General features: G+C 35.8%; 2 protein-coding genes across 2 annotated transcripts; one reads left to right on the top strand and one right to left on the bottom strand.

The window, feature by feature from the left end:
• The first annotated feature begins 3,680 nt into the window (after positions 1–3,680).
• LOC108361313 (uncharacterized) lies at positions 3,681–6,337 on the top strand. Its single transcript, XM_017613913.1, has 5 exons — positions 3,681–3,912; positions 3,972–4,070; positions 4,125–4,293; positions 4,359–4,927; positions 5,363–6,337. The coding sequence occupies exons 1-4, from the start codon at positions 3,889–3,891 to the stop codon at positions 4,799–4,801; spliced, it is 735 nt and encodes a 244-aa protein (XP_017469402.1). The 5' UTR covers positions 3,681–3,888; the 3' UTR covers positions 4,802–4,927; positions 5,363–6,337.
• On the bottom strand, positions 5,360–6,817 carry LOC108361314 (uncharacterized). Its single transcript, XM_017613914.1, has 2 exons — positions 6,725–6,817; positions 5,360–6,663 (listed from the first exon to the last, which is right to left on the bottom strand). Exons 1-2 carry the CDS (start codon positions 6,804–6,806, stop codon positions 6,290–6,292), a joined length of 456 nt encoding a protein of 151 aa, XP_017469403.1. The 5' UTR covers positions 6,807–6,817; the 3' UTR covers positions 5,360–6,289.
• Positions 6,818–11,999: the final 5,182 nt, after the last annotated feature.

The following is an 11,999-nucleotide window of genomic DNA, read 5'->3' as shown; positions in this document are numbered from 1 at the left end:
TAGTTTTTTTTATTTTATTTTTTGTAGTTTTGCTTGTTGCAGTAGATATATGTACAAAATATTTGCAGCACTAATAAAAATGTTTACCAGCTGCCAACCAACACTATGGCGCCACAAATGGTGGCAATGTGCTACTGTTGCAACAAATTTCTGGCGCTGTCGACAAGCTGTTGACGCCGTTGATGCCGTTGATGCCTTTGACGTCATTGTGTATGACTGATTGGTGGAGGGCAAATGATGGGAATGTTAGGTGAGCTAGAGAAATGGAAAGCAGCCAGACCATTCTGGTAAGCGCACTAGGAAATTGCAACCATATAAAATGCACTGCAGGATATGCCGTAATTTCCCTTCCATTTCTATTTCTACTTCTGTTTCTACTTCTACTTCTGTTTCTGTTTCTTGTTCTTAAGCGAATACTTAGTTCTGCTATGCGCATTCATATGTAGTGTTTTTACACTTAGATATCCTTATACGTGAGTACGTGTTTATGTGCTTTCGTTTTGCTTTTCGTTGTTCTTTTTTTTCCTGTTGTTATTTTCCTGTGGCGGCGCTACAGTTCTTGTTGATGCTTTACACTCATCTGACACATGTCGCTGCAATAATGAACCTAATTTGTTTGTGTCAACGACGGTTCTGGCAAATGTTGTTAGCTGTTACTCACATTTACACATACTTAATTTAAGCCCTTACATTTGAATGTAAACACGCACACATAGCAACATTTGCACACATATACGTATGTATAAACAGATATGCATGTAAGTAGATCTGATATATGCAGCCACAGTACACTAAAATATATCATTATCGCCTGCAGTCAAAATGGGTTGCTGCAGCAAATTAAAAAAGGAAAAATTACTATCAAAAAATTATTTTCGAGTTAAAACAAATTGTTGCACCTGAAATTATTTTAATTAGTATAATGAAGATGCACACACTTGTACATACGAGTATCATCGTGTCGGCAGTTTTCATGGCCGGGAGTGCAAAACTTTAATGCTTCCCACACTTCAACAAGAAAATCTAAATTTTCTGTGATTTGGCTTTAATTTTTAATGTTACTGAACTTTTCAAAATATATATCAGATTTACCCTGGCATTCAGTAAGCAGTCTCTAGTTACTAATAGTGACTTTTGGTAGTGAACATGGATTTTGAGACTATTTGGTATTCAGTAAGCTGCCTCAAGTCTCTAGTCTCACTAATTTGTCAGCTGGCTCTGAGTTGATCACAAAAAAGGAAAATATGTTGGAAAAGATAATTGCTCTCTGTTTTATTATAAAAGTGAAGCGGAGAAATATTTGTCTTCTCTAGTGGTCGAAAAATTTTCTATATTCGTACTAACTAGGGAGCACCTGCACGCTTTCAGTTCATGCCTGCTTATATAACTTCGTGCTAACTGACAAACGTTCAGATTTTATCTACATACATAGACAGATACACATGAGGAAAAATATCTATTCGTCAATCAAACGTCAACACGCGGCTATCTCTATGAATTGTCCCAAATGCTCATAGTTGGAGAAAATCATTTAATTTTTACTGCCAATTCACTGCCACAGCTCTTAAATGGCTTTAATTTACGATTCATAAATTCATTTAATTTACGCGGCAGTTGTGCACCATAATTTGCTGAATTCAATTGTTCGCATTGCATTATTGTTATAAATACTTATTTTACGGTGAATTCCGATGAAGTGCGCATTTAAAATTATTTGTTGATTATACCTACTTTACATTTTCACTTTATTTGCACAACAAAAAAAAAATTGAAGCGACATAAATTTTCTGCTTTGATTGTGATTTTTGTTTCAGTGCCAATTCGTGTTACCTTAACGGTATGTTATTCAATATTCTCCATGTTTATTTACGACCACGGCAACGGTGAAATGCGTGACAGATGCTATACAGTGAATTATTCATGCGGCAGATTGCAATTAAATCAAAGAAATTCATAATTATTGGGCATAAATAAATATCGCAGAAGCTCTTAAATCGAATTACAGTAAGTATTTGTTATACCGGTGACAAGTTGTGCGCAAGGGTATTATGTTGTTATTAGTTAGCTAATTAGTACATAAAGGTGTACGGACAATTGGATTTAGAATATCTTTTGTATCCTATCTCTTTGTTATTCGATACGCGGAAATCGTATCCGAGGTCTGTTAGCCCCCACCACGCCAGCTTCGAGGTAGGGAAAAATTCATTGAATAAACCCCAATCCATTAACCTCGATAAAGTCAGGTTCGAGGTCATTTGAGGGTCAAATGGGACAAACAATTTATTCAATAAAAATAAGACTTTTTATTTTGTTGTCGCTTAATCCGATTAATGGGGGGTCCCTTGAATCTTCAAGGTCATCTAGAGGACAAGGTACAGTTTGAGCAACCTAATATTGCGCTATTCTAAAATTTGTATGACTTCAAGCAAAAGAGTAGCCAAAGAACCTGGCCTATCAAAGATCTCTTTCATTTCATTTTTTTCGAAAAATGATTTGTTAATTTGTTTTAGCATTTGATTCGACCTGAGGTAGGTTAAGTACCTTTTGAGACATATTTAGAGGAAATATTTTATACTTAAAATGCCAGAAAGTGCTGCAATTTCTAGCTTATTTCTTATTTCATTAAAATTTATTTGGGAAAATATTCTTTCCACATTTGCTGTGGGGAATAGAAAGCTTATCTGAAACCATTTGTTTCAAATGAGGAAACGCTGGTCCTTCATCCTTAAATTTTATCTTAACAATTTTTATCTAAAAAACTGACTCCCAAAAAATCGGAAATTTAGAAAAAACTATAATTTCCACTAGGAAGTAATTTAAACAATTATAAGCTTGTCTAAAAACTGTAACTGACAGTTTAAACTTTGTATCTGGCAACATTGGATCCAACATGAACACCACCATCAATAATGTCAGCCTGGAGATCATGCGAAGGATAAAACTTGCGCGAAAGAAAGGCTCACTCTACAAATCTATCGTCAGGTACATTCTTTTATAAATCGCAGAATCGGGGACGATGTCGATCAAAGATGAGCAGGCTTTGAGGTGCTTCGGGTGAACAGTTATATGCAATTTTGAGGAAATATATGACTTATTATTTGGACTCGGTATAAACCGAAAAACGGTTGTAATTCCAAATAGGAAATGAGTTTTAAAATTTTGGAAGCATTTTTTAAAATATTCATATTTTCGTAATGGCTATATCGAATTTAAGATTTCCAAAAATTTTATGTATCGCGCTTTAGCTACACTCGTCTTCTTTACGTTGTCAATTCTTAGAAATGCGCTAAGTAGATATTGAGTGGTTTATGAAAATATGCGCTGGGTGTAGATTTATACACATAAAGTTCCGCCCCGCCAGCTTCTTTACTTGTTAATTATATTGTTTACACAAAAAAACACAAATAATGAAAGCGCACACATATTTACGCCTTTCATTGTCTTTATTATTATGTTTACCATTGTGTTCAGATCAGAACCCGTAACCGTTACAACTTTCACTAAAAATATCGCTCTTTGACAATTAATTTTTGACTTTTATCTAAATTATCTGCAAATAACAGGTATTTTTGATTTTTAAATTATATGTCTTAGATAACCGTTATTAAAGGCTTTTATTTATAAAAGTCATAAAAAAATTAGTCAGTTAGGTGATTCACAAGGTGTCATAACGAGTCATATTGTCATAATATCATAAATTTTATGACGGTTTAAAATATTTTGTTGTTGCTTGCTACGTGAATTGTGTACTAATGAAATACAACTCTGCACGGTATGTTTTTGGGTTGTCGTATCTAATCAGCTGTCTTTTGTTTACCTTTTCATTTCGCATTTTACTTTTGCCATTTTCATTCTGCTGCTGCGTAAATTTGTTAATTTTACAAAGAAATGCAGCAAGGAGAAAATATCCAGGTAAGTTATCGAATACAAAAGCATAAGTGGCCAAAATTTACTAAATACATTTGTTCCAGCCAAAGGCAAAACGTGTGCGACTTAATCCGACCAAGAAATGGACAGTGGCGGAAGAAAAGGCACTAGTAGAATTTTTGATGGGCAACAGAAATTTTGAAGTAGGTGTATAGTATAGTAGTACGATATTAAATTTATATTAACAACTTTTATAGAAACCAACAGCGCAATCATATTATAGACGGTTCGCGGAAGAGGCGAACATCGCTGTAGAGTGGAAGTTGATACGTGCGAAGGTGAGAAATATGAGGTTGAGCTATAATAAAGCCAAAGCATGGGAAGGTTCGACTGGCGCTGGCAGCATGGAAGGGGAGACATTAAAAGGTAAGATTTTTTGTCCACTATGAATTTCATTCGCTTTAACTTCAAGTCAAACAATTTTGTTTCAGCTACTTTGCTAAAAAAGTGCACTTGTTACTATGAACTAGACGAAGTTTTTGGTGGCAGAATAGTGGAAGCGGCAATAATTGAAGAGAGCTTGGACTCTGCCTCGAGCAATGATATTTTTAATTCAACGATAATTGAAATAGAAGAAGGCTCCACGTCCGCAACCTATGGAGTGGTGGAAAGTGCAGAGCCGCCAAGTGCAGAGCCGCCAAGTCGCAGAGGCATATATTCGCGGACAGCTGTGTCGGATATAAGAGAAATTTACTCGGAGACCTTAAAGTTGAAAAGGGAGAAAATAGAAAATGAAAGTACATTAAGGGAGAGAGAAGTATATATTAAAGAGAGGGAATTGGCTCTGAAAGAAAAAGAAATTGATTTAAAAGTTAAGGAATTGGAAATGAAAGAACGGTTGGCAATGGAGGAGCTTAGATTGAAGTATAAATGAATTCGAAGTGATTTGCCTGCCATTTAAAAGCAGAGGGAATAAAATGTTCATAAAATTCTGCTTACCATTTTTAACTAAACTAAATACATACACCAGTGTGCGTACGCAGGTATCCACTTTTGTTTAAAGCTCGGAACACTTTGACGACTGCAACTTCACGACGTAACGACAGCGACATCATTTTGTCGACAAATGTCGCCTTGAAGCCAGCTTCTTAAACATTTTGAAGACCTCAGCGACATAGCAAACAGCTGATTTTAAAGTTTGACATTTTGGTATATTTATTTTACAAATTGTGTATTTTTATTTAATTAAATAAGAAAAACATGAACTATCAAGAAAATGTGATTAATTTTGCGACAATTTAATTTTGCAGCACTACATCTACTCATTGTCGCCAGCAAAATTAGAAATAGATTTAATTTGGCGACGTTGACAATTGCAGTCCTGCAGCCAAGATGTCGTGCTGTCGTCAAAATAATTGTGTCCGTAAGAACGTGTGTATTTAAAATTTGACATTTGCTGCTTGTCGCTTGCTGTCGTCAAAGTGTTCCGAGCTTGACTTAACTATTTCTATCTCAAAAGCACAAACAAATTTGTATGAATATTTCGCTTTTTTGATTTGCATAACACTGCTTATACGTACAACTTCAAGTACTTTTTTTATTTACCAGTATATTAATTTGAATTCAGGCTTTTTATTTCATTTACATTTCATAAATAATTTGTATTAGTTTACGTTTATACCAGAGTTCTCAAATATATAAAATTAATCGTTTGTTTGGTTTTGTATAAAGTGCAATAAGGCAGCTGTAGTGTTGCTTGGAGGTGGATATTAAGTTCAGATGATAGAATGTCACTGCTACTTTCTTTTTCTGAATATTCTATTAAAATATTGTGCAAGATGCAGCACACCATTATCCATTCATTGCAGTGCTTTTTATTTTGATCGGTAAGCATTCTGAATTTAAGTTCTTTTAAACTACCAAATTTTTCCTTTAACAACCCAAAGCAATTCTCAATCCTCACACGATATTTGGAAAAGTATTTGTTGAATAGATCTCTCTCTCTCTTGTATACTCGGTACTATTTTGTCGGAATGGTGTAATTATAAACGGTTTCAGTGGATAAGCGCTATCGGCAGCGATCCACTGAGAAGGAACTAAGAAGCGTTCGGGATGTTTAGAAAGTGGGCAGCCAAAAACATTTTTGCGTCGTGAACGCTGCCCGGGTAGCCTACTGTGACTTGCCTTATTCGCAACTTTAGTCGCAGACAGCTTGCATTTTAATGCAATACTGGCGTTTCCGAGAGAAGTAGAGCTCATGTTTCTTAACAGGTGCTTCGGCCAGTCTAATTTCTGAGCCGTCGATATAGCCTATGCAACCTGGCATCTCATTCCTCGTGGCAGACACAATTTGCAGTCTTTCGAATTCACTTGGCCAATTCAAAAACTTGCTTTTCAAAGATAATATCGCTTTAAAAACTCGTTATGTCACATTCTGAATTGTGCCACCATCGCCTACGCCAAAAAGAGACGCAACTTTTCGTATCGATACCCCATCGCCCGAGGAGCCTAATCCATACAACACAATTTGGAGTTGCAATGCTATTGGAAGCTGACTTGTATGGGAGACTGTTTTAAATACGTCAGCGTCTTTTATTAGGTTTAGTATGTACCCAAACTCCTCGGGTCGTACGCGAACCATTTGATTAAACCTCCTGTCGTCAAAACTATTCAGTACACGCCGGTGCCAAACAGCAGATTTTGGAATTCCCAAATGAATACTTCTGCGGTTGCACAAAAGGCTTAACATGTTCATCATGAAGCGTTCGTCCGCTTCATCTTGCTCCTCCTCATCGCCTAGAGGAGAATAATATACGAATGCCAAGAAAGTATAGAACGATTTATATCTATAACTTACTTGAATCTGCAAAAATCATGTCGATAACCTGATTTACACATAATTCAGCAATTAGTTTATTTTTCTCACTTTCCCGTGGCATTATTTTTTAGTTTATTCGCAATCAGCTGATTAATANACTAATGCATGAAAATCCTAACCTCAAAAAAATCACCCGTTACATACATGTGTGAGTATACAACGAGTCAATAAACAATTTATTACCAACAATAACACCATGCAACTAAATACATACATACATATGTATATGGTACGCCGTTTAGAAAAAGTAATCAGCTTGTGTTCAGAGTGAAGAGCATAAAAGCGAAAAGAGCTGTTGAAGAGGCATCAAGATTGTCTCATCGTTTCACATAGCAACGAATCACTTTTCTGCACCATTGCACTTAACAAATTTCCCTATGGATGGATAGCAACCATGACAGCAAACATTTACGTACATATGTACTTAGTATTTATGTAGTATATACGACATATATGTATGCATGTATATGCTATGAAAAAGTATATGTACTTAAGAGAGAGTGCCGATAACCCTTTTGAATGCTCATAGGTGATTCAAGGGTGATACGTTCGACGAAGGGGATAAGAGAAAAGGCTAAGAGGGGCCAATGTTGCACGTTACTGCATTTAAGTCAAGCATCGTTGTACAAACTGTATGCCTTAAAATCGTATTTGTCTAAAGCTGCCGGTGTACATATGTATATGAATATGTACAAGCCATCTTAACTAGCGCTAGGTCAAATGGACTTCCAACCGTGTAGGCTATGTATGTAGACATACTACATGCATTACTGTTTTGCTTAAAAATGCATGCTTCGCATATCTACATGACTTGTATGCATTCATGTATGTTAGCATGTGCATGTGTTTGCTTACCGACGATCGGCAATTGTAAATGTGCAAAATAATTTTCCTGCTTACAAGCTTATTTGTCTGGGGTGCATTGATTTATGTAGATACATTAGACCAAGTCAAAAAAAAAATCCTGCAATGCGAGCGGACACCCACTCACTCATGGTATAGAAACAATCCTTAATGAATTTCCGTTCTCTAGAATAATTCTAAGATCGATCGCTTATATTTCTCATGGAAATAACACGTACGAAAATTTCTTCTCATTTGAGTTCAATATAATTTTCTAGGAGGGAGTCGAGATTCATGGAGGATCATTTCTATACCAAATACCAAGATTTGAGTCTGTTCCCGGTCGGTTCGCAGGATTTTCTAATTTTTTTTTGACTTGGTCTAATGTACATATGTACATATGTAAACATATACATACTTATCCTTTGAATGTATGCTAAATGTACTGCCATATCGCGATGACCGTCAGCACTATCTGCTGGTCATTCGCCTTTACATATAGGTAAATAACTTAAAGAGATGGAATACTAATGATGTTCACACTGTGCAAAGAGCAATGCAAAGTTCTCGTTAATGGGAAACAAGATTTGTATGTAAATATGAAAGCATATGGTAAAAGTAAATATGTATCAAATAGCGCCACACATTGAAACAATATTGCAATTTTAAAATACTTTTTTTTATATATAATTTCTTTCTCTTATTTCCTACGCTTGAATCGAATAGTCGGCGATCTTTAAATATTTTGAACGATTTGACTCGACTAAATTAAGAGATAAAAGACAAGTTTTGTGTGTCTTATACACATGTAGATACACAGATGGATCCAAGCTGAAAAATTGAAAAACTGGGTTTGGCGTAATTGGGCAGAACTTCATAAAAATATATACCAAAGGGTAGCTACCCCAAGCGGATAGAACCTGTTAATGCCTCGAAATATATCTGCATTATTTGGGATAGTAAAGAAGCTCTACTATCGCTGAAATCTCACATAATAACCTCTAAGGTAGTAGGTTCATTATTGCTTCAGTGTCCCAAACGCTTATGGGTCCAAAAACATAGTTTTACTAGGATGGGTGCCTGGCATGAGGAACATGATGGCAATGAGAAGGCGGACTACAGGGTGAACAAAATGTTTAAGAGACATTGGATGGAATGGCCAGTGCAGAAGCAAGCCAAAGTTTCAAAGAACATACTTCATATAGGAAGACAAGACCTCAAAGATCTAGCAAGGTTCTACACGAGACACTGTCGGCTTCGTTGTAACCTCAGTAAATGTAATCTGCCGGAAACAAACGTCTGTCGCTTTTGCTAACTGGACGAAGAAATGCCAGGACACATTTCCTTTTATTATTTTTATTGTTATTATTATAATTTTTATCTATTTCTTAAGATTTGTTTGTTTGTTTGTTTTGTTTTGTTTGTTAGTAATCAGAATTATAGAGAATATTTGTTTTTAAGGCTAAGAAAAGCGTCTTATTTCAGGCCTCGTATTGGCGTACCCTTCTAAGAAGGGATATATGCTCTGTGCTGACTATTTTTTCAGCTCATTAAGAGGATTACATCTCAGAATTCTGAGACTTTTTTGACTGTAAAATGAGTCCGAAATTTTATAGGGAGTCCGAGTCCATTCCCTTAAAAAATCGTAAAATAGGGGCCTAGTACTTTTTTTAAAAAACCACCCCGAGGGTTAACAAAAAAAAATCCCCCGTCAAAAATGTATTCCAAGTTCATTTATTTGCTTAAGTCAAATTCGTAGAAAGCAAAAAAAAAACAAATGTTTGCCGCTAAGTTGGCAGCTGCCACATACAAAACCGCAGCTACCCACGAGTAAGTAGATATTGCAGATAAAATGTAGACAAAATGAAAGAGGGCGCAAAGGCAAATGCGGAGGTTTTTGTAAAAGTTGAGAGGAAGCTGCGTCGGATGGGAAATAATTGCAAAAATCCGCGGTTTCGTCAATGCAGCATTTTAGTGTTGATGGTGTGGGCTAGGCTAGGTGTTGGGTGTTCTCGTCCTTGCTAATTAACATGAAAAATATTTTGCATAATGCGAACATTAACAGGGCAATGCCATAAAAATAGCGCGCCACCAGCCAACCCCAATTCGAGTGCCCGCCCCAGACACTGAAATTAGCTTTTGAAGTCAAGCTGCTTAAAGGATTATTGTGGGAGGAGTGTGCACCGCAGAATATGGGGTCCACGCCAACCTGTTTTTCATATTTGTGCAGGTATTGTAATGTGTAGGTATTTGCTGTACATAAGTTTATATATAGTATGTATGTAGATAGCATATTTAACTCAGTTGGCCAATGAATTACTTTGCTTATTTGCCACTAATCTTAATTCATTGCTGCCACTCTGCAGCGTATCTTCGCTCTTTACTATCTGGCAGACAGGTGCTTATCACCATCCATTTGCCATCTCTGCATCAACATTTCACACTTTAAATTCATCTTTTTTCTATGTATTTGGAAAAATATTTTTTGACCCACACTTCACCTTCATCGGCTGCCAAGATGCGTATTTGGGTCATTGCTATAGCTGTTGTGGCTATGTAAGTGGTTTTAATGTTGCTCTCTGCCTCCGTTGTTCGCCCTATCAAAATTCCATGTTTTATCTGTCTGTTTCGCTTTCATTTTGGAGGACGGTTAAGAAATCTGTACGCGAAATGAATAAATGAAAGGTTCAAAGAAAAATTATGACGGCGCAATGAAAAGTGATAATTATGCGCACTCCAATTACGTTGGCGAGACCACCAAGAGTTGAATAGGGGCACTTAGCCGCCCAATTTTTTTGGTTAGCCTTACTTGTCGTGCCAAAACTTAAATTTAAATTAACAGCAAGAGGGCAAGGGGCTACTTTTCGTTGGTATTTATAAAATGTAAAATGAGGGAAAACAATTTTAGAATTAAGAAAAAAATTAAAAAAAAAAGTTACGCATATGAAAGAGCACCAAGCCAACTCGTAGTAAATTTGAGTTCACACATTTTAATATGTTTCGTTGTGCACTTCACAGATGCTTTTTCGTAATTAAGAAAAAAAATCCCATATATTTTTTTTTTGTTTCGTCTGAAGGGAATTGAAACCTTACACTCTTGGCTGCAAACAATTGTATCAAGCATCTTTGCACACGATATTTTTGACGAAGATGTATTTCGGGTGCACGATTTGGTAAAAATTTAAAATCACGTTGATCAACACCTAAACGACCACCGATTTCCGGAGTTTTTTCTTAACGCTTTCAAAGATACATCGCACAGAGATTTCGAAAATCGTTTTTTGAATCAGTCTAATGTACAAACGTATACTAGGGTGGGTAAATTTTTTTTATGCTATGCGCATATAGCCTAGGCATATTCTACGTGTTATTCCAAGCAAAATTTCCGAAGAAACCATGGGTCTAAAATCAATTCGGAGTTTGCCAAAATGTCAAAAAAGGTTTCGAGGAAAATGTGGAAATGTTCACTGTTGCGTCCTTTGGTGGAAGTTTTAAGAAAAAGATAAGTGCAGACATGGTATCCTCATACCAAAAAAGCAACTATACGTAGAATACATCTTACGTTTCGATATGGAGGCTATGCTCAAATGTTGTAGTTGTAGTTTTTAGAGCTTTACGAAAACGCTTATTGCACGAGAACTAATGAAGCGATTTGAAAGAAAAAGTGGCGTTTCAAAGATATAATTCCAAACCTATCGACAGATTAATTTTTGTCGTAGAAACAACAGTAAATATTGGCTTATTTTGGGGTCAATTTTGAGCCTTTAATGTGCTCTAGCAACTGACGATTGCGAATATATCATTTTCGGGATATAGGTTCTTTGGAGCAATAGAAATATTATCATGTACAAATTTTATATAAGTTCAAGAAATATTATGCATTTTAAGGCAAAAAATTTTTGAAAAAATCAGAAAATTTTTTATATTACCAAAATGCTAGAAAACCGCTCGATTGATTTTGTTTTTGTTTTCTTTAATCAAAAACCCAAGATTTTTCCTTTCATTTGGTATATGGGAACTACTGGTTGCTATCTTCTAAGTATCTTTATTTGATTCAAATATATGGACATAAATGAGCTTCCATACAAAATCACTTCGTTATCATTTTGCAAACACGTGCATGCGCTGGAAGTGAAAGAAGGAGACAAAAAGTATGTCTGTGTAGTTATTTCGGCTTTTGAGTAACAGAAGGCGCAACATTTATAAAGGGAAAGGTGAAGGGGAATATGTAGATGAAGAATATGAAAAACATCAAAGTAAAAACAACGATAAATATAAAGAAAAATATGAGGATGAGGATACCGATAAAACTAAAGATGAAGATAGAGAAAGGAAGATTAAAGTAAAGGTAATTATAGAAACAAGGATATAGACAGAGACTCAATCTGGGGACTATTTCGGGATTTTAGAG

The sequence above is a fragment of the Rhagoletis zephyria genome, unplaced genomic scaffold, assembly GCF_001687245.7.
Source record: "Rhagoletis zephyria isolate East Lansing unplaced genomic scaffold, Rhagoletis_zephyria_1.1 Rzeph_scaffold_00732, whole genome shotgun sequence".
NCBI lineage: Eukaryota > Metazoa > Arthropoda > Insecta > Diptera > Tephritidae > Rhagoletis > Rhagoletis zephyria.
The sequence above is the reverse complement of the archived record's forward strand: the minus strand, read 5'-3'. Positions and strand labels throughout refer to the sequence as shown.